This window comes from Phalacrocorax carbo, chromosome 12 (assembly GCF_963921805.1).
Source record: "Phalacrocorax carbo chromosome 12, bPhaCar2.1, whole genome shotgun sequence".
NCBI classification, from domain to species: Eukaryota; Metazoa; Chordata; class Aves; order Suliformes; family Phalacrocoracidae; genus Phalacrocorax; species Phalacrocorax carbo.
In genome coordinates, this window is record NC_087524.1 from 8,197,439 (window position 1) to 8,221,314 (window position 23,876).

The 23,876-nt window shown below is 41.6% G+C and overlaps 1 protein-coding gene across 6 annotated transcripts in view; it reads right to left on the minus strand.

Moving 5' to 3' along the window:
- BTRC (beta-transducin repeat containing E3 ubiquitin protein ligase) overlaps window positions 1-23,876 on the minus strand; it is a 119,094-nt gene that overhangs the window by 68,504 nt on the left and 26,714 nt on the right. For 2 of the 6 annotated variants that reach the window (XM_064464009.1, XM_064464008.1), the window contains 2 exons: window positions 22,052-22,159; window positions 1,179-1,256 (listed from right to left, as the gene is read on the minus strand). The exons of 1 other annotated variant lie outside the window; for it this stretch is intronic. In XM_064464009.1, the coding sequence (XP_064320079.1) occupies window positions 1,179-1,256; window positions 22,052-22,159 (186 nt within the window). The remainder of the gene's footprint in view (window positions 1-1,178; window positions 1,257-22,051; window positions 22,160-23,876) is intronic. 3 more of the 6 variants (XM_064464012.1, XM_064464011.1, XM_064464010.1) reach the window with 2 other exon arrangements.

Below are 23,876 nucleotides of genomic sequence, written 5' to 3' on the forward strand. Positions count from 1 at the left end.
CCACTGCTCACAAAACCAACTCTGAACACACACACTCTATATCAAAAAGGTATTTCTTTACCGTGGTTTTGACCCACAATTCCTCTTGGAGTTCACAGCAGTGAGGCAGTGTATTACCTCCCTATTCTTCTACCTGAGACTGCTGCTCCTGTAGCTGAGATGCAGAAGAAAATGTGCCAGTTCCTCAGCTGCTGCAATGTGTGGCCTGGGGTATTCACTAAGTCACCCTCATCACTTGTTTTACTCTGCTACACCAGGCAGCAAACTTAGGCAGCTGAGGCATGGACATATTTTTGCTTCTTCTGCTGCCTGAAGGTTGCAGTGGGAAGAAAGAGCAAGATGCTATGTAAAGCAGGATCTGAAATCACTAAATCCAACTTAAACCCCCCAGAAATCACAAACCGGGCCCCCTTTTTTGACCACAGGGATTAAAAAAGCATTTGTTTTGAGTTGGTAAGAAGTTTGCTTTACTATATATAAAAGGCAAACAGATTATGTTTTATCAGGCTTCTCCTTTCTACTCACTAGTAATTTATGAGTGTTAAAGAAACAAAAGCAGGTCATTTTTCAGGTTATTAACCTGGACATCACCCCAGAAAAAATGTACCTTCAAGGGCAATGAAAAGCTTAACTGTTCTAGGACACTTCGAGATTCTTGAACGCATGATCTGAAGCAAGGCAAAATATACCAGAAGTTAGACAGGAATGATTACAGAAGAAAAGGCTGAAGAGGTCTTGATGAACGCCAAATGGAGAAAGGTAAAACTAGAGAGTCACAGCTGACTGCACTGTGCAGAATCTAGATTTCTTTAGAAAGAGTCACAGAATCACAGAATATCAGGTTGGAAGGGACCTCAGGGATCATCTAAGTCCAACCTTTCTGGGAAGAGCAGAGCCTAAACAAGATGGCCCAGCACCCTGTCCAGACAACCCTTAAAGGTGTCCAACGTGGCCAAGTCAACCACTTCCCAGGGGAGATTATTCCAATGGTCGTCGGACTCTCCTGAAAGCTAAATCTGTGTGTCTGATTTTGCTGGGTAAAATGTCACTTGTTCAGACTTCAAAGGAGAAAAGAAAGGATTTCTATGAGCACAAGTCAGACTTCAGCTGCCAGAAGCATTTAAGGATTCAAATAGCTAGAAAGTTTTATTGCATTTTTAAAGAGACTGATCACATACCTGTCTAAGTGAATTCTTCTCGGGAATGATCTTCCTAGGGGGCTCATCATTATTACAGTCTTCTCTCTCAGAGGAATTCTGTGAAAGAAAGTAAGCTTTAATTCAGTTCTTATCCCTAATATTACTCTGCGAGGAGAAAAGAAACAATATTTGTACTACGCAGACTGTAGTATTTTACGCATACACATACCGGAGGCTAACTTGTACTTTTAAGCCAAACAACTTGTTATGGCAGAGAAAGAATTTCTCCTCCTCAATACAACAATGCACCACTGTGCAGGAATCTGTTGAAGAAGCCTGTGCTTTGGGATTTATTCTGAAACTACCAATAACGGCCACTTTAAAAAGCTGAAATGGTGGTTGGATGAGCATGGCAACACCAGGGCTCCTGAACACCCCAGAATAACTATTTAAAACAGTGGAACCTCTTGAAAACAAACGGTTGTTAATGGGTGCAACTGTTGTTCTCTGTGCCCCGATGCTTTTAATGTGCCTAACAATTATTAATTGCACTTAGTCTGCTTGGCGGCCAAAAATCATAAGAGAAATTATGATAGAGCTGAATTCTGGTAAAAGAGGTTGTCAGGAGATCCCTCAAAAAAAAAAAAAAAGTTTAGATAGCATATGATATCATGGCTATGTTTTTCACTCCTGCCCCCTGACTCTACATACATGTACAATTTCTAGAAAGACCAATGCTCCAAAACTCAAGCTGCCACCTCCAGAAAAAGAGCATCAGTAACAGAAGAGAAGGTGGACAAGAAGATATACGAAGGCTTTTCCAGCATGAGTAAGGAAGAACACCAGGAGAGTTTTGTCCTGTTAACCTCATGACTAAAACCAGTTATTACTTGCTTTAGAGTAAAGAGAGTCTTTAGTTTATCTCAGGACATGCACAGTCTGTAGAAAACATTTGGTTAATTGGAATGCTGTCCTCACTGCCAAAGTCAGCTACTCTGGAAGACGGCGTTCCTTTGCATGGATTCAGCCGCCGTGTTGACAGAGTAATGACAGCCAGCTTTGGGGGAATCCCACACACACATCGAAAATCAGTTTGATCACCACAGTATTCATAGCCTTAGGCCACAATCCCAGGCATTCAGTAGTAAGCAACTAAACAGGTTTTAAAGAGATACAGAAAAACTGCTTAGGGAGAGCTCTGCCAGGAAAAGGGTGGTTTTCCAGTTACTTGCAGACAAGCTCAGGAGCATGTATATTATGGCAGAAGTTTGCATTCTGTACCTCTCCCCCCTCGTCCCCCAAATAACCTGTCCTTCACTGAGCACGGCTCTGCCCAGCTTCTCACAGAGCCAGCTTCCAGCCCGACACCTCAGGAGGCAGAAGTGGCATCTGTTGGCAAAGGAGAAGCTGGGCCCTGCGAACAGCCAGAGTGGCAGAGCAGGGCTAGCAGAAAGCAAGCAGACTGCGGGAAGCCATCAGAAGAGCAGTGTGCTTGTGTGCCCACTGCAGTGGTGCGTGATCAGGCGCCGCCTAGGCAGCTCAGGTTTGCTGGTCTGGTGAAGGGGAAGAAAAGGTACAGCCAAGGAGGTAGGACAAGGGTAGATGCTGTTTGCTGAGAAATGGCAGATAAGGGGAAAAAACAAAAACAAAAACCAAACCACCGCCCCAAAAGACCCCACTTGGAACATCATAAATTGGTGGGGAGGATTCTGGTAAATCAAGGCTTGCAGACCAACTAGTGATTTAGTCAGTTTGTTTGTAGTTTAGTGAGTTTGTTTGTTTGTTTTTTTAAACAAGATATAGAACCCACAAGGCACCATGACATCTGGGATGCTGTAACCAGGGTTTTATAATGGAAATCAATCCTAAAGAGGCCTGATAAATTGCTGTAAGAGGCCAGCTTTTAAAAGTTTTTGTATGAGGTCTCAGCCAGGACCAAGTTATTACATTAAATCCACCTTAGAAAGGACTGTGATCGTAAAAACATACAAGCTACAATCACATATCTCCAAAAAGAAGGTCAGACATTAAAGCTGCTCTTTTCCACTCATGAAATACAGCTTAGTAAGCGGTTAATTCAAGTAAGGATTCTAATTTTTGCACTTTAGAGAAAAAGACCAAGTGTGATAAACATAAAAATCTGAGGTGAGTTACTATACATTTCCAGGAAACGCATTTTGGGGGGGGTGAGAGAATTGTTTACTATTTCTGGGTGTTTTTTCAACATCCACACCCTTCCCTACAGTAAGTGCCAAAACTATTTCCCCTTCCAAATAATCCTTCTACAACAGTGAAATCTTGCATTCTTCACGCCTTTCAAAGCCATTAAGGATCCTCCCTCAAAAAACATCAAAAAGCAAGAAAATCAGTGTTGCTGGTGAACTGTCAGCCCTCATTTTGAAATTTGTAGTTACTGCAAAGCATCAAGTTATCCACTTTTTCTTTAAGCTGAGCATCTAATTTTAAGAGCAAGCAGAGGACCATTTTGCATTCATTATCTTTATAGGTGGCAAGGCTAAGAGGTTGGCTGAACAAAGACCAGACAAAGACTGCCAAGTGCATATGGTGGTTCACAGCTTGGTGTCTCACCATTCTACAGCACCAACACAGCAGCTCCGATAGCAGACTATTAAAGAGGAGCGCTGCTCATGCACTTTTGTCGGCAAGTAAGTTACGCTTGGTGAAGACAGAATGACTGGAAAGCATTACACTTAAGAAAAAGCACAGATGTTTATAACTCCCGCTCATTTCTCAGGAATAGGAAACCCATCAATTCAGGTGCAGGTACAAGACCCTGCATATTTCAGGACTAACTGTAGCTGCGTGAAAGTGAATTTCACTTTATAGGACAACACTTAGCCATGGCCATGAGAAGAGCATAACGTAATCGACTGAAACAGTACATCTATATTTCTCCTTGCTGAACAAGGTGGGAGGAGGGATAAACATGCATGAGGTCAGAATAAGGTTTGCTTCAGCAGGACTTCAGTGATGTTCTTGGCCGCAAGAGAGGCAGACAAAGGGAGGAACCACTCTGAGCACCCTCTTGTGGTTACTGAAATGCACGTCTCGGGCACAGATCTGGAAAGAAGCATTTGGTATCCAGACAGTAAGCTGGGTGTAGTCACTGGAATATTAAAGATCTGCAGCAACTGTACTTGACACATGGGAGAGGAACGATGGAATTTGTTAGGGTGAAAGAACTGAAGAAAACCAATGCATACAGAAAGCTGAAAAGCCATACAAACTGCAGTCCACCAGGGAAAATTTTTTAATCCTGCAGGTAAGCCTTCCTTCATAGACTGGCCAAAAGTGTTTGCACTTGCGTGCAGGGGTCTCTCCTTTTGAACAAGTACGAGCAAGGTAAGATGAGAAGTGCTGAAGTCTCCCTCCAAAGCACAAATTGATCAATCTTGGTGAGATAAATACTGCCCCCACCCCGTACCTGTTTCTACAGAAAGGTAAAATTTTTCTTTTTTATTTGCCCAAGGTCACACAATGACAGTGGAAGCACTGGGAAGAGAAGTGAGGAAACCCAAGCTCATAGTTCTTGTAACCTTCAAAATTTCTCTCTGGTAGGAGGTTCCTGTAAAGGGGCTCTGCCCTCCATAGCTCATTTTTTCCTAAAATGGCTACTGTCTGTAATGAGACCCTTTTAAATCTGATTTGCATTTAAAACTTCAACCTGTAATTAACAGAATATGATTCCATGGCAGGTTGTCTTAAAGACCACTACAAAACTATTACTATTTAACTCTCCCCTTGAAGCCTCCACCACTAAACACAACATGCTACAACGCATATGAAATCCCTAGACTGAAGCATTTGATGGGAGATGACATGCAGTATTTTGTGTACACAGCCCAGCAAAACACTGCTGGGAACGAGATATAATACACTGAGAAATGCACTCCCAGGGACTACCAATTGGGCAGAGCTACCTTTAGTACCGCCTCGCTCGTCAAGGTGGAAATCAAACCCCTGCCAGCTGGGGGAGGCTTTCTTTGGTGCTGTTCTGCCCAGCACTAATTATAAAAGAGTACGGATGCAGCCTTTTTCAAAGTGTGGGGAGGTGAGGGAGAAGTGCGTGTCTATGAGAAGAGCACAACTATTTTTTATGCTTTCAAATTCTTAATCCTGTTTGGAGCTGTCAGTGGGGGTTAATGGAAGCCTTGGATAGGAGAATTCCAATCTGGTTGGCAGATGGATAGGTTGGTTATAGCTGCATAACTATGTCTTGCCTGCAGGCACAATTCAGAACACTGTTAAAGCAATATAAAGTCTCTGTCAAGCTGAACCATTTGGATCAGTAGCAAGGAGAAATAATAATAAAAAAAGGAGTTCATTTCTGGGCCTTGCGCATTTATGCTAGTATGCAGAAACTGATTAATTGTCATCGTGTGCTGGTCTGCTATACCTCGGATTTCTACTTCTAGAGTAGATTTTGCATGCTAATATAATCATTCTCCCTCTTGAGACATTAGCAAATAATCAAATGAAAAACAGGATCATAATTTACTGAGATTCGGGCAATTCTCTATGCAAATTTGACTTGTTATTGCTGCTGCCTCGTTAATCTGAATGCCTTTGACAAACTCCTTTGATTTATGAACTCATGACAACTCCAATGTGTATATATTTTGCTAGATTGACATTATCATTAAGAGTGGGTGGACTGAGCTCACATGAATGGCTGATTTTATTCGCTGGTGTCTGCTGCTCAACAGCTGAGCATCTCCTTCTCACAAAGCCCCTGAGCGCCAGGCTCTTCCCATCTACCCATCCATTCATCATCTCGATGTTAATTGGCCCAGGCTTTAAGCAAATTTTCAACACGATTTAAAGGCACGATGACACTGATTACTGACCCTCTGCCATACGGTGCCTATTGATTAACCTGACAGAGATGATGAGCTTGAGGGAAACTAGGTGTGTGTGGACCTGCGGGTTGGGGATTGGGGGGGGAATATATATAGATATATCTATATCATTTATGCAGGCAAAATACTTGTCATTATCCCAAAGGCCAGAATTTGTGCTGCACTGGCCCTTAAAACACACTATTGCTTTAAACACCTGCAACCAATATAGAAAATGCTTGCTTGCTGTGGAAAAATGATTACAAATTTCATGTCATGTGCAGTCTGTATTTTAATCGAGTTCCCTGATAAATAGACCCCCTCAAGCCAATCAAGTCTCACTCTAGCCATTGCGTGCGTATACATCAGCTCAAACAGAAGCCAGGCCAGGGTGTGTTTTTAGTGGTATCAGCAGATCCAACCGCATGTAGGAAATCTACTTGGGTATTTCAGGTCTCTAAGCAAATAATACAGTGGGAACACAGTGTCCAAATAGTTACAGTATAGTAAATGTTTCAAGGGCAAACTGGATGCCAGACGTAGCTGTCTCAGTATTTCTGTTGCTACATTTAGAAGAGATGTTTTAGCACATGCCAGCGCAATAGCGCATTTCCCCTTTTCCTGTGCAAACTGTTGATACTACCTGACCCTCAAGCTCCTAGGTGCATCGAGTGAACGCAGCATTTTAACAGAGCTTGAAGATAACTGACATCCTCTTTCATATTTCTTGAAGTGTCCCCACACTGCACTTGGTCCTCCTCACCAAGGACAGAGGGGTACTGCCTCAGCCAAGAGGGAGGACACACTGAATAAAGTAGGTACATCAGCATTCTGCCTGCAGACTGATGCTATATGAAAGGAAAAGGAAGCAGAAGGCCTGTCTAACCCCCGCCCAGCCCCAGGTTAAGCCTGTCAGTCAATGCACGCTGTTGTTCTTTCCCAGTTCAAGCCAGCCACCTGCCAGCGAGTCATGATGTTTCTCTTGTTTAGGATGGGGGGAGCCAGGGGGATGGGGGGTTACCCTAAGATGCTACAAAGTTAGCTGTCTTCTCATTTACATCAATTGCTTGCAGGAAACAGGACAAGGAATCTGTGGGTAAAGGTATGGAGAAACTAGCTGTGATTGCCTGATGCCCATGTCAGCCAGAGTGGACTGAAAAGGGGAGGGGGATGGAGGGAGGAGAGAAAGAGAGAGATGTGTGGAAATACGTGCCAGTCTAAGACTAGAGGCACACATAAGCCTTACGTTCCCTTTCCAATAACCTTTGTAAGTGATAGATGAGTCCAAGCCCATTGTTATCGCTAAGGGACTGTCAGCATCCTGATTTTATAAATGCTGTCTGTCAGTTTATAAATATCTCAGCCATTTCAAACAGTGCTAGGATGAATCCTGGCATAGCCAATGTCAGCCTGAAAGCAGTATTACCACTAAAAAAAAAAAGTCTAACATCCACTAAAAACACTGAAGGATAGCTTTGCCTTTTTTCTCTTATCATGAGGCCCAAAATGTTCAAATTCATACTTATTTGGCTAGTCACTACAATACTACAATATATAAAAGCAGTCTTTAACGTTGGTAATGTTCTTTGAGAAAAACAAGTATGAAAGCTGCAAGTTTGAAGGCAATTCTCTGCCTGTTCAGTAGATAAAACAAAAATGACAGCTGTAACACACAGGGAGATCCACAGCAATGAAAATGCAGAGATAAGTATCAGACCCCATTCCTCCTTGGCATTTGCTGCTCTGAACATTCACCGAGATTAGATCCTTTTAGAGAACACCATAAATTGCAATGTGTAGGCACAAGGGGGTGACTTCAGCCCGGAATGAAGGCACAGACAAGTTTCCTAGCTCTTACAAGTTTAAAGTTAAATGGTACTTTTGCAAGGGGTTTATGGCTAAGCATTAGAAAGACGGAAGGAAAGGGCAGAGAAACTGCAGCCTGCCTTGCAGCGACCAATATTGGAAAAGGAAAGGGAATAAGCTAAACTGGCCTTCCAGTTTAGTACTTGCTTTGCAGACCGCTATAATCACGATACACATGTGCATACATCTATTACCCTGTTAGCTGCACAGAATCCTGGCTTTTTTTCCTCCAATACATTTATAAACTCCCCATGACAGGGACTTCACCCCTATCCCAAATTTTTGCATGCCGCTTAATGAAATGAAGTTCAAATTCATGCCTGAGCAGCTCAGGTACCTACTCTAATCTAAATTATTAAAATTGAAGCTCTGACTGCAGTGAAAATGGAGAAGTACAACGCTGCCCCTCCAACCAGACACACAGACGCATGTTCACACTAGTCTGTTTGGCCTGCACCTCTGTTAATGCTGCCGCCGCCGCCAAGAGTTTCAACAACCTCTCCTGCAGCTGAAAACCAGGACAAGATCCTGGTTTTTACACCTGTAAGACAGATCCTTCGTATTTTTCATTCAAATCAATAATTCGGAAAAAAACACATTTTAAAAGCAATGAGACTTGAGAATGGAACTTCATGACATCAAGAGGAGGTTTATTTTTAACTCATTAACTATTGGTTGGTTATAAAGGGTAAGTGAAGGGTGTAGGGAGTCTTAGTATTACTAGAACAGTAAATTCAGCACAAGTGTCAAAGATCTGATGAACAGGCACATTTTTAAGAGCGTGAATCTAGTTGTAGTTAAAAAATAAACAGAAATCCAGGTGGTGGGAACAAGATAGTTAGGGAAATTTTAAAAAGCTAGCTTCAGTTCATACACATTTCTCAAATGAGACAGAGAGACAGAGAAAGAAAGAGAAAAAAATATAGCTAATGAGAACAGTCTTTCCACGTTCCCCGGGAAGCAGCCCTGCTTAACACTTCGGTTCTGTGAATTTAAGAGAGTCAGCAGTGGTAAATTTGTTTTTAATATTCAAGCTTTCAAGCCTTGCAAGCTAGTTGGCCAATGGCCCTTTCTATTCCAATGTTTGTTGGCGCCTTATTTACACAAGCATTACATCCGGCGAGCCTTTGAATATAATTTCACGTGGATTAAGGGAAGAACATTTGCTTCTGCTAATCAGGACATCTGGTTATTTTTGTAACTCACAGACATCTGCATTAGGCAGTTCGACTTCCCCATTCCTCATAACAAGGTTAGAGCTTAAGAAGCCTCAAGGACCTCTAGTTGAATTTTATTATTTGCATTTTTTCACAGCCAGGTCTGTTTCAGAATTTCATTTCCTAAATAGCACAAATCCATCAGCACCTTCACAGGTATACATGTGCTTTTATTGCTTGCACTTTCTATGCATGATTTTATAGCGTACATCTTGTACTCCAACATTTTATAGTAGTTCAGAGCTATCTACATCTTTTTAAGGAACAGAAAGCACATATTCCCAAAAAGCATGGATGAAAACATCCAATTAACCTTATGATACACATAATATGGGTATACTTCCAAATATCCAACCAGGCCACTTATGTAAGACTGGTGTCAGGACTTGTTCTGAACCGTGTTATCACTGTGCTTTCATTTGTAAGAAACAAGCGGCTCATCCTGCATATCTGCTCCCCACACTGAATAAAATAGTATTCTTCCCTTTCTATTCTTCAGGACAACCTTAAAGATTTCGCCAATCTTTTAAATTCTTGCTCAAATTCTTCTTTAAATAGTTTCAGCCAAGATTCATTTCTCTGCCAGACTGCAGAATTGTGCCACACATAGTTCAGGAAGAAGGATTTTGCACGCAACAGAAGCTTTTTAAAGAAGAGGAGGATCAATCAGGGCTCAGCTCTCACTTCTTTGTTGCTTTCATTTTGCTACATTCCTTTCACAAAAATTCATTTTCAACACTCATCCCAGGGTGTTAAAGTACTAAAGTTTGAAATTATATACTCAGCTTGCAGGATTCTTCTCTCCCACGAATCATAGCTTTTATCAGTGCTTTTGTATGCTGGAATAATAGATGTTTTTTATTTTTTCCCCTACATATAAGGGGACAGAGAGAAAAAAAAGCACAAAGTCAGCTTTTACAGGCTCTGAACGTAAGCCAACATCCAAAAAAGATGTCAAAAACATATTTCTAGTACTAACAAGACTTAGCAAGAGCCAACGGATCCACGGAGAGTTTTTAAAAACTTTTTATTTATTAAAATTCTCTAGATACAGATTAACTTTCTTTGTACGATATTTATTACGGCTTCATCTGCATAGGAGCTGCAAGTGCTCTGAGAAGTGGGTTGTAAAATTGGGTAGTTTTGCTGTAGATTTCATGTCCTTCTTGAAGCACTAACTTTTTATAACTACTTCCCTTGAAGGACCAATGTCACTCACTATAACACCCCTTCCCCTCCCATCCCCGGTCATCACCATCACTTATTTTTTAATTTCCCCATCCCCCCCAAAAAAAACCCTCTTATTCTGAGCTTAGGAAAGCCTTTTGTCAAGTAGACAAAAAGACCTCCACTTCTCATCACACCCCTTCCTTCAGTCTGTGGCCTTCTCACTCCCAAACATCTAATTCAACCACACTGTCCTCATCTTGCTGTACTGTTTTATGCTTTTCTTGTTTTTAACTTCCTATTTTTCACTCCAGGAAAGGGGAAAAGGAGATAAAAAACAAGGGTATGAAGCAGAAGTTAACTGCCCAAAGTCAAAGTGACAGCATGGAGGAACAAGCCCCAAATTCTGTGTCCCACACTCTGTTAACTTTTTAGGCACAGTTTCTATCTCAAATAGTGAATGAAAGCAGCTCACTTGTTTAAAGAAATAACTACCCAGCGGTCTCACCGCAGCATAAGATAGATGTGAATTCACAGCACATTGTCTATCCAACAGTACGTAGAGGTGCCCGTATCTTTATGTCTTAGTGTCAGCCAGGTGACCCTGCAGCCAAAGCGACTTGGTTTTCAATCTACAGCAGCTTCAAAGTACCTACAGAGCCACCATGGAGCAGGTCAGGCGACATAGGTCCACTTCCGCGGAGTGCCTCGCAGTAGTAACTTGTCCATACAGGCAGGCCTCGGTGCTTTTTCCAGCTTCCAAAGCTACATTTATTACAGGAAACATCATCCACCACTGGACTATGGAGCAAATTTAGTTAACATCCAATACATGGTATGTTTACTTCCACACAGTGCTGTTAAAAACTCTAATTGCTGAGATAAAAAAAAGTGCGAGTCTAAACATGTCCCTACCTTCCATCACATCAAGCAAAATTTTATACTCTTCTAATAAAAGAATGGAAAATTACGGATTAGGCACCACACATGATAACATTTGGCTAGCAAGCACTGCGGCTTTTTAACAGCTGCCACCCAAGAAACAAACCCCTGGGTCCTCCTCATTTGGCTTTGGTCATGTGTGGTAACACAACCACCCCTCCTGTAACTTTTCAGTTTAAAAGCTCACTATTCGGTCCTGCTATCACAAAATAATTCCAACTCCAAAACACCATTTTCTTGAACTAGAGCAAGGAGTTACAAAATGTTATTGCAAATCTCACTCTGATGGGTAAGGAAGAAGAGTTGGACCTGCTATGGAGACCACCGATTGGGGTGGGTAGTCAAGCAATCAAAGAAGGAGAGATAAAGGTGTAAATAGTATCTCACTTTCAGATACCTTGGGGCTAGCAAACATTTTGTTCCTATAGGAAATTACACAGCTCTAGATCGCTGCCTATTGAGATCCACTATTCACAGCTTTTTGCTACAACATGAATGCCTTATTAAACCTACAACATATCTGTTTTAGTTAACTTCTTGGTAGAGAGGGGCCAGGAAAACAAAATGTACTTAAATGCTGAATTTTTTTTTCCAGGCTGAATGCCTTTCATCCAATAAGACATTCAAAGCAGTGACCCAGCAAATGGATTGAAAAAGCAATCTTCCGTCTCAGTGCCACATTATCATTCCTATTCAGTATTCTCGGTGAGATATCTCAATCAGCTGGATGTGTGTGTAAGTGACAGCGCAGCCCATTGCTGGGTTAATTAAACATTTGACTTTAACACCCTCCCCATCATTAAGCAAATAAAAACAGATAATTCAAACTGCACTTCATCCACGGGGTACACAACATACATGTCAAAATTAAGAGAGTCCAAGGCCCTCAGGGAGTTCTACTCGGGGAGGTAATCAGTTTAAATCTTATCTGGTTTATCAATTATTCTATTGATTAAAGCAGGGTGATTATACAAAACTCCTTCTTGCCACATGGGATACATGTCAGCAGAGCAGGACAACACAGGGAGGCGCAAAAACGATTTAAAGAAAATACAGACAGATGAATAAGTCTATTAGTACATGCCAGCAATCCATAGATGGAAAGCCAGATTCTTCTTTTTAAGCAAGTGAATTAAAGTCCTGCCAAATTAGAGTGCCAATGTTGTTTCCTCGCCTGCTTTAAAATCAGATCTATATGTCGAAAGGGCAACATTTCTTCGTTTTAAGCAGATGATTTCTTGCCCAGTATTTGAAACATGTTTTATTGATACTGGTCTTGGAACATAACAAAGACACCAAACAAGAAATCCCAGATTTTTAACAGGCATTATACTTATCTATCGATGACTCCAAAAGTGGATGGAAAGGGCATTCTTAGTACTTGAACTCTCCCACACACATACATGACATAGCCATAAGTAAAATGTTGTATTTTAATGATTAAAATGTGACAGTTCGTCTCAGACATAAAAAGACTGTGCTTTAGAGTTCTGGAGATTTTTTTTGTTGTTTTGCAGCCCTCCAAAATGAGACATTAGCAGATGTGGGAGCTGCCACAGACACATTATCCTGATTTTCACAGGCCCTCACACAAAAACCCACCACGGCAGTCCTTACTGCAACTTCTCTCTTGCATTCAGCCACAGTACACAAAGCAATTCCAGTTACTTCTCATGTTTTGTTTCCAGATGAAGAAAGGTTCAAAGGACCTCTTCCAAGGTCTGTTTGTGTCCTAAGTTTGTGACCACGGTCCCACTGCCACTATCTTCCCAGTAACATTTTGTTTCAAGTTTTACTGTCATTTCCTAAACTGGTCTGTACAAGACCCTGCCTCACACACACAAACCAGAGACCTTTGCAAAATTAAACACTGCAGCCTAGGAAAAAACAACTGCAATTTAATTTAATTCTGTAAGTTCCCTCAAAGCAAACAATTAGCAGCAGAAGAAAGATCAGCCTTAAACCAGGGACTTCCCCCCCTCCCCGCCCCGTAACATCTCCTGCAATCTGTTTCATAAAGGTCAGACCAGTAGCGCCAACCATTTATTAGTCATCTAATCACATCGCCATTTTTAACCAGGACAGAGGGTATGAACCACAGTGGTCAAAATGCCGACAAGCCAGAGAGCCCCGATGCCCCAGTGGCCAATGCTGTTGGAGTTACAGTCAGAAATTTTAAGAAATAAGGACAGCTAAAAAGAAGGCCCAAGGTATGTTCTTGCCCTTCACCTTCAGAAAGGGATTATATGCCACTCCATACTGGCACTGTGTGCATCCAACCAAACTTCAGCCTCTTCTTCATAGATCTCTATTCTTCTTTGGAAGCAAACTAGAAGCCTGCATTAGCATGCTGTATTCTACTCTCACCACTAGCAATACTGAGGGGTGCTATTTGTAATTGTATTCTTTTAAGAAGTTTGTTCTCTGCAGCTGTTTTCTGCTTGCAGTGTATTTTGTGTAATCAGCACATCATCATAAATACATTGGCTGTTCCCCCGAGGGAAGCTGTCACTGTTTAATTTACAGAACAACCTGGCCAATGTGAATTCTAACACTACAGCACTATGGCAAGAAGTTACCACACTCAGAAAAACAGGTTTCTATGAATTTTTATATCAAGAGCTGGTCCCAGGACAATATAGGTTCTAGAAATAGATTGTTTTTAAAAGCACTTTATACACTGGATGGAATGGATTCTTTCCCACTTACAGCTTCTTAAGGCAGCCCCAAACTCACTCCCACATTATTTTAAAGGTGACAACCCCAATCCCCACAACACGATCACCTCCACTTCTGACTTCTATCAAGAGAAGGCACTGTATGTACGTATCTTCTGCTACATACCTATTTGTTCCTATTCTTTTTAAATGAAGAACCACCCAAAACATCAATGTGTTAGTTGTCTTCATTTCAACAAGGGAACGTACTCTGTTGCAAGGTCAAATGTTATTACCTACATCAGAAGGTTGCTGCACAGTTTATTACTCTGAAGATGCGATTGAAGAGCAAGGCATATTCCTGAAAGAGTAAAAACATATGCAGCTTTATTGGCTGAATGAAGAGTTGCTTCCTTTGTTTCCTGGATATAGGGTTGTATTTTGAGAGAATGCATCACAAGGATTTTGTAGAAGGTAGGCAAAAAGGCAGATGGTTAGTATTACTACATACAGACACCATTTAGAAAATTACATAACAGTACCAAATTATATTGTCAATCATTTAAGAGCTAAACATGAACGCCAAATAAATATTTGGACATGACCAATGAGTTACTTGGATATTTCATTAGCAATGGCTACTAGAAGCAGTCTGCCTGACTACTTGGGAAAGGGACCCAAGAAGGCTGACAACCTGATTTTATTTTTTACTTTTTTATATTTTTATATGTGTGTGTGTATATATATATTTATATACAAAAAATAAAAATGCTAAAGAAACAACTACTAATGTAAATGAAATAAAAACCAATTTAATGGATAAATCTGGGAATTCTCTAAACGCAACACAACTATTTCGTATATTTTTTAAAAATCTGCTTTCCATTTTGGGGGGCAGCAGATTGTTAAACAGATTTCAATGAAACTGAAAATTCCCAAGTTCTGTGTATAGCAGCACTTCGCTAATTCTTGGCAGTAATTCGAAGCCCTGTTTACCATCACCAGACACGGGGCAAGTATACAAACAAAAACAAAAATCAGGCACATCAGAGTATCTTTTACGTATTTTGACAAGCATCGTTTAATTTTACTTAGCTTGCAGAGCACTCTAGTAAATTATTTTCATCCATTTGAAAAGTAACAAAAACTAAGGAACCACCAGTGAAGAAACAGAAATACCATCTTACCTCCGATATGGTTTATGAGAATGATCTACCAAACATAGAGAAAGCTGGAGGGAAATGGCTGAAATTTTATGGGAAACTGAGTCATTTTGTTGTCTATGGACAAAAGAATACAGGAAAGAATATCTGACTATTTTTATAGACCATGTAAGCAGTAGCCAACAGAAAGCAGAAGCAATAAAAAGAACTTCACCTGACAGTGTAGCAAAGTATCTCCTCAAGCTCTGAATTTTAAGATTTAGCAACTGTATTTCTGCGCTAAGTGTTTGGGTTTGTCCCCCTGAAATTTGCATGCGATCACATAAATACCCGATTTCAAAGAAGAAATATTTTCATTTTGTTCTTCCTATCAATGCATGCATTTAAAGTTACTCAGAAGTACCTCTGCGCGTATACTTCCCAAGAGTCACTGAAGTCTGGCTAACATTGCCTTAAATGCTGCATTATAAAGTACTTCATTGCTTCCCTAGATTCGTGGTAAAAATCCATATTTTATTTTTTAAGTTATTATTTTAAAATATTTAATTTATTATTCTTTAATTATTTAAAATATCAGCTCACTTCTCCAGAAATAGGTAAAACCGGTCTTGTGCAACCGGCTCCCTCCGTAGCGCGGCCCGCGGAGCCGGCAAATTCAAACCGGCAGCCGAGGCACCGAGCGACTGACAGCGGGCGGCGCCGGCGCTGAGCGCGCAGGGGCGTTCGCAGCTGCCGGGGGGGCCGTGGGGAGCAGCGCATGCAGAGCAAGCGAGGCTCAGCGAGGCCGCGGTTAGAGTCGTTGGGAGAGCACGGGCAAGTCACTACATTTTTTTTTATTATTATTTTTATATTTTTTTTTTTTAGTAACACGGAAAGCCGGGGCGTTAAGGCCCGCGCGGGAGCAGCGCCGCCGCGGGCCCGGCCGCGTCCCGCCGGTGCAGTACCGGCCGGGGCCGTGAGGGCGCAGCACAGGCCGCCGGATGGCCGAGCCCCCCGGGCGCGTGCGCCGGGGCGCGTGCGCGCACCCCCACAGCCCGATTCTAATTCAATTAGTGCAGCCTGCAACTCCAGAAAAAGAGTAATTCAATTAGTGCATTGTGGAGCTCTACAATACCTCCAAGCAGATGTTCACCATCCTGAGGAACTGGAGCTAGCTTTAAAAATACCTGTATGCCTCCAATGTGGCGCTGCATATGCCGTTTGTCACTGCGGTTTTATACACCTTTCTGACTTCTAACGAGGGAGGAAAGAAAACTCATCTGAGTTTTGTTTCATTTTTTTTTTTTTAAACTAATCAGCCATACCGATGCCGGTGTGCTAAAGACCTTGCCCTCTCCGTACCTTGAAGAGTGCATTACAGAGTAACCAGTTCATTATTGCACAGGCTGAAGGAGGGGAAGCTTTTTAGCTGCCACGCACTTCAAATTAATCATCACGCCGGGCATACTGGGGTGGTATTTCTCAGTGACACTGTCACACTTCTTGATACTCAGGCTGAGGAACTAATAACAGCACATGCGACTTTTGACAATCAATACAGGTGCAGAATAAATGTTGATTTCTAATTACTAAATCGTCTACCAAAAAAACCCCAAACCATCTCCACTGCTCTGCAGAGAAGGATTTCTTTGCCATCTGAAAGGAGGGAAGCGCCTCTTGTCATTGTTGCTGCCTGAGAGCTGAGATCTTGCCGCACAACCCTGGGGCTGTCAGTGTTTGGTGGGCTTCCCAGCACCACCGAGCAACAGCACAGGTTATGCCGCCAGCCAGACAAGGCCATTAGATTTAAAGGGGGATAAACCCTAACTGTGTTTAATTAAGCTGTTCTCTAGTCATTGGGCATTTATTTTATTTAAAAAAAAAAAAAAAACCACACCAAAAAAACCCACCCTGGTTAGGATAACCCTTTTGGTCCTCCCACAGCGAAGATCCCAAAAGTCTGAAACACAGACGGGGGCTGGAGTCAAGTGCAAAAATTATTCCGTTAATTTGACTTTGTTTCTGCCCCTTCTTGTGTCCCCCCTCATGCCTTTATAATTGCTCCTACTAGGTGGTAAGATGAGTGGAAACAGGAGAAACTGCTGCCAAACACCTCCAACAAGAAACTTTGCTTTAAAAAACCAGGTGTCACATTGTGGCAGTTCAATATTTCATAGCCAATACAAGGAATGTGCAACAACACTGCAACTTTAAATCTTTGCCTCCCGTGTCAGTCTCTCTCCTCTCATTGTAATGCCAAAGGGAACAGCAATCAGAGTGGAGATGTTCAACGTGATAGAGGTCAGGACACCGGTGGATCAACGTACCAGAAACACGACCTTGTTTATTTTTTTCCCCAGTATTATTGTTTACAGGGTGCTTTGCTCATGTACCTTGTGGTTCTTAGCTAAAAGATGAAATTACAGCCCAGGATGAAGCGCCCAGGCACACATCCAATTTGTGTTTCCATCTCAGAAAACAAAAAGCTTCTGAGGCCCTCGGGCTGCCATTCAAACTTGGAGAGGCTGACATTTTTAACAGCATGAACCAGAGACTGGCAGAGGGAATGATCTAATGCATTTCTGACTTGTCAATCAAAGATCTCACCTCTGCTGTCTTGTAAACAGTTGGGGGCCACCTAACTACATTCATAACCAGGGGAGAGCCTGCCGCCAGCCGGGGGGTGCTGGAGCCACACGCTCCGGCTATTAGTCACCAAAATCATGATTCTGTTTTAGAGGTGCACCGTAAACAGCCCACGGGCAGATTTCACGTGGCCGCTGGGAGATTGTGAGGGGGGAATACAAAGCAGGCTTGGTCGAGGGCAGCCATGTCTCCACACTGATGGAGCCTACTGACCGGCCACCCCATCTCTCCCCCAATTAGACACAACCACACACACCAGTAAACGTTTGCTCCAAAGCCGAACAATTTCCTTCAAATGCTTTTCTCACAAATGTATTTCTGAGCATGCACAGCTTGCCCACCCCAAGCCTTTAGCTTTAGCCTCCTGTGTAACCATAAATAATGTACTACTACTCACATATACGCTCTTTTTCAGCAATAAAATGTCAACTTTTAAGGCAAAAACACGTGAACAGGCTGAAGGAAATTTACAGAGACAACTGTTTCTAACAATTTACTGACAATGCTTCTTCAACAAATATTCTACTTCGTAACACAAAAATATAAACATTAGAAAAAAACAAGACGTAAAAATAATTTGAGAAATGAGCTCATCTCTGTCTCATGGGTGCAACAGGCTTCCATCACTACAAACCATTTACATCTTTCATATTTTCACCTTTCTCCAAAAGCGATCTCAGTCCAAGAAGAGAGCGGTGTACAGTATGTCCCTGCTGCACAACCTCAAGTGTGCTTCCGTTTACCTCAATTTGCCTCGCTGAGGACACCCACACTTTCCTCAACCAGGACAAAGCTTTCTGCCAAGACCAAGGAAGACCCACCTTGCTCCTGCAAAACCAAGCAGAAGGCGGTCCCCCTTCACCTGCAAACTGTGATGTACAGCTCATTATGATCAAGACCTTCACTTCGGATAAAAAACAAAATGTGAATTGCTGGCATGCCAGAGGGACAGACACTTCTGTATTCCACAAGATGCTGCCACCTCTGCCACAGAAGTTAATCTCCCTCTTTGACTACTAGAGCCTGTTACAGAAAGAGTTCCAGACCTGGCAAAATAAAACTGACAACACAACTCTTCACTTTCTCCCTGGTGCCAAGGCTCCAGACAAAGACGTAAAAGCCATGACTCTTGTCCCAAAAAGTTTACAATCAAAACTGGAGCTGATATTTGTGAGGAGTGTCAGGTAAAAAGGAAGAGCTGGACTGTTCTCCGTGGCTACCCTGATATATAATCTTTGGCAAGACTTTTAAATTGCTCCATAAATCTCCTCATTTACCAATAGCTTACAGAAATAAATTCAAGGAAGTACTATGCTACCTGAAAGGATTAATACAATAATTTCTTTGGCATCCTTGATCTCTGAAAATTCTTACTTACAATTTCACCGAACTGCAACTATTAAAAGCAACACAAACCTAGCATTGTGAGCATGCATGGAAAATATTTTTAAAAGGGAAGGTAATTATCTTCCAATGAAAAATGTCATGAAAACAGACACCTGTTGGCACATCTGGAAACTTCCAAAGCATGGATTTCTATTAAAAATATATATATATACTTTGCACACATTTATTATTATTAAGATAATTTACATGCAGCCTAGTTTTCAGCTGCTTCGCAGAACAACAGTACAGTAAAATTTGGCATCCAAGACACTAAAAATGGAAGGGCTGGTCTTTTTCTCTTGATAAAATACCCTCTTTGACTCCTTCCCACAGTGCCTTTTAAAAGCTCACGTTCCAATTTGCTGCCATCTTCCACCATGATCTCTGTGAAATTCAGTTACAAAACAGACTATCAGTTGCAAATCCCTTTGAGATAAAAGATGTTAAAAAGAACTGTTTCTAGCTCCTTATTCCCCCATTCCTGGGTTTAGCCTTAAAACCTTTCCCACTGCGGGAAGATTGCCAAGCAGGGCTGAGGAACCAGAAGATCCTGTTTTCACACAGTGTCTCAAATAATAAAAACACACAAAGAAGAAAAATGAAGTTATCTGACATATTAACAGAATCATCTCTAAATCAACTATCTGCCAATGTTTCCCATGAGGAGGAGTCAGCAGGGCTTTAGCTGAGCTATTCAAAAAGAGTCTCTTTCCACATTTCTGTCTGAGCATCTGAAGGTAAGCATGTAAATAACTAGACAAATTCAGCAGTGACTAAGTAGCCTTCCAGATGGCATCTCCTCTTTTGCCACAAGCAAAGAACATTGATATGCTTCTCCAGTTACTTCAAGCTTGCTACAGAAAACAGAAAATAACTTAATATGAGAAAATTTGCTGGGCTACAAGAAAGTCTAATTCTTTCCTGAACATTTGATACCCAAAGAGGCATTAAAGAACGATGAAATATTGCAACATCACAGCTTTGAGCAGGCTCCAAACCACTCCCATGTAGACTTCTGCACTGGAAAATGCAGAAGACTTGCTTCACAGAGGGGAGTTTTCTTCAAACCATGCAAGTTAATAGGGATCAAAGCCCATTGAAAAAAAAAAAGACTGAAATATGGGTGACTCATTGCTGCAGAAGCTGTTGCTGGCAATTTAGTTTCTCTCTCCATTGGCACTAAATGTGTTCCTCAACACGGGAGTCAGAGTGCTATGGAAAATACCAGCTACCATTTTAGAAGGCAAGTGGGGCAGACTTCCCCAATTCCCAAAAACACACATGGAGATGTCTCTCAAAATCTGCAGGAATGCAAATGTCAAAGTCCTAGTACTCTCCCAGGAAGGCAGTGCACGGTGAATGGTTATGCAGCTGACTCATTTGACCCCAAATATCAATGCACTGCATTAGCAGAAAAGTTATTGTTCATATCTATCATTAGCTTGAGCTAAAAGAGGCTAATTTCCCTTCCCCTTTGTAATATATGCTTATTCTAAGTAATCAAAAATAATCCAAGGAGAAAGAAAGGAGTCCCGATTTGAGTTTAGAAATTCCTTTCCATATACTGCTAAGGTTCTCTAAAACCTGAGCTTAAAGAGCTCTGAGATTTATTCAACAGCAGAAAGCCCAAAAATGAGGCCCATCCGATTTAGTCAAATTATGCAAATCAGGATTAGAAGTAGGAGTCTAAATTCTGCCTGTTGTCTCCAGAGTCCTCTTAGACTAATAAAACGTCATCTTCCCCCTCCCCCACGGAAAGCTCCACTAAAAGCTTGCTTCAGCAAAGGAGGCCTGGCAGGACACCTTCCAGAGTCCATCAGTGCTACTGCTGGGTCAGCAAAAAGAGTTGCAGCAAAATGATGCAAGACACTTAAGCCTCCCCCTGAGACTGCAAGGATTATTTCCACAGTACTCTCCTAGCCCTGGGAGCAAGAAACTAAATTCAAAATAATCTTTGCATGCTGTCCTTTAGAGGCAGGTAATGAACTTTGACCAAAATGATATAGAATTTCAGGAAGATTCTAGCTTATTCATTACGTCCAGTTCTGCAAGATGCTGGTGATTAAAACCGTCTGCCACCATTTAGGTCAGCAGCAGCATAATTCAGCAGCATAACCTTGCCGTAAACATTCATGATACCACAAGCTCCAATGAACGTGCAGCCTACCAAGATACCCCTAAGGTCCCTCAGTCACTGCAGTTCACACAGAACATCTCAGAGACAGAGTATGGAACATGAACAGACCACCTCTGCAGTCCAGTCTCTGCTGCTCTCCTGGTTATATCCACATGTCATAGTAAAATGCTCGCAATGATCTTGAGAGCTTGTCTAGGTTTCTAGACGCTCACCCAATAGCTGCCTCACTCTACCCACAGGAGGGTGGCTACATTTTTTTAGATTCCTCTGTCACTCAAAGCGTCTGAACAAACCTGTTTGGCAGAACGCCATCTCATGACAGAGAAAAGCTTGAATCTAACAAATTCAGAGACCAAAGGGAAAAAAAACCCCTTTATTTGCTTTTTGATTGACAGCTTACTTGTACAATAATTTTCTGTAGTCAAAATGTCCTGACTACTGCTAACAAACCTGAAGCAAATAAATGCTGGCATCAATTATCACTATGGCAATGAACCCACCCCCTCGGTCCTCTAAGAGACATTCAGAAAATTTACATCAGAGGGGAATCACTGCATGAATAGCCAGATTGGAGACTCTGTGATGGATACTGTTTGCCAAATATAATTAAGTGGTATATTTTTGACACAATTGAAAGCCAATGGAAAAGATTATGATACCACGCCAATTTAGACAAAATAATTACATTACATCGAGGTTATGGAAATGCCCCAGAACTGAGCTGCCCTGAATCTACACAAGATGGGTTTAAATACCAGAGGAGGTCTGCATGACACAGGAGAGGCATACAATATGAGGCAGAATAAATGGAGGTAAAGCAAGCAAGGAAGTAAAGAAGGAGGTGCACACGTACACAGATGGAGAGAAAAGGAGTGGGAAGAGACAGAAAGTACCTGGAAAGCTGGGAGTGCGCCAGTCCCTGGGTTATACAGGCATCGCAGTGAGGGCATGCTGTCCGCCAGGCTGGAGCAGCCCAGCCACAGAGATCTGGGCATAGAGCACTGCAGAGAAAGGACAACTATGAGATGGGACTGTATGAGACAGGATGGCACAGATTACAGGAACTTTCAAGGCTTAGCCAAATAGCATCAACACAACTGCACCTGGCCTTAAAGACTGAGACATCTTTAAGAGAACACAAACTGCTGATGACTCTCTTCCTTGCGAGAAGCTTTGCAGGTGTCATAGTAGCAAGAAAAAGGCACTACGGATCAAGAAAGTAAATTTTTGGTCAATTTTCTACACCAGAGTGTGAGTTTTTTCAGTAAGAAAAAGTTTCTTTCCAATTAATATGACCTCTTCCCCATGCACAGCCACGCTCCAGGCACAACACAAAGCAAGCAATTTTGCAAGGGAAGCAGAAAAGGAAATGACAACTTTAAGTGTCATACTGGCAGGGAAAGAAAAGGTTTTGTACGTTTGCTTTTTGTCTGTAAAGGGGATAAAAGAAAAAACCAGCAAACCAAGGTAAATAGGAATTTGGTGACACTTCATAAGAGTTTCACGTTTCTGCTTGCCGTGTTATTCGTTAAATAAAATACAAACATTATAATAAATTGGTTCTGTTCCTCCAGACACAAATACAAAAAAAGGAGCCAAAGCAGCCAATCAAGGAAAATACTAGCCTTTTTAATGGTTAACGCCATTACTCCCTGAAATATAGAGTTGCTTGTTCCTTTTACACCACTACTATTAAATTTAGGGATGCATTATGATAGCAATTGCTTTTACCAGCCACAGAGGTTTTGATGTCATAAGCACTGCTGCATTTGTCTAATTACTGGCAAGGCAGGAAAAAAACAAGTATATTTTAAATTGGCAGATAGGTGTGAAAACTGTAGGATCTGATAGATTAGATGCTAGAGATTTCAAACTCACTCTTTTTTGCAGTTCCCGCCCCCCTCTTTTTTTAAAGGGGGGGATGGGAGGAAATCTGAGTGGAAAGGGCAGCTGGAATGGGTATGAAATGACAGCTGCCTTTTGAGCCACCGTTTCTTGCTGCTCTTAAGAGGGTTAGAAAACCTTGCACAATCTTGCACTAAATTAGTATGTAGGAGCAACGTAACCCATCCTTGAATAAGCAGAAAGGTGATCACCAACATCCATAATCTGGTACTGTGCAGACAGCCACAGAGAGATTAACCCTGTCTATCACCACATTCTTTGCTGTACTTCGTCGCAGTTTACACTGCTGTTCCAGAAATGGTATTAAAAGACTGCTGGGGAACATAACCTATACAAATGTGCTTATTAGAAGTTTATGATACCTTAAAATAAATCCCTCACCTCATTTTCATTAAAAAAAAAAAAAACTCTTCACTTAAAGATACTGAAACTTGAGAACTTGAGTACTTCGTATTATTACGTGTCATACAAATTTGTAGATAATGCTCATCCTGAAGATGAAAAAATTACATCCATAGTACTGTAATGAGCAACAAAAATCTGAGCCATATGTCCTTGTCTGCCATCCTAACCTCCCAGAAAGCAAACACTCCCTCAAACAAAAACCTTCCAAATGCCAGCAATCTTTTCTTTGTAATGTAATATGTATCACTTCAGCTATTAAAAGCTGTTGTGACAATCAGCCTTAAATAAATATATATATGTGAAGTGGATGTCTATGGCTAAGCATTTCACTGATTTAATAATACATTCACTTAAATCGAAGTTGTTGATCAGTCTCCAAGAACATCCCAGTAACAAGGGAGATTAACT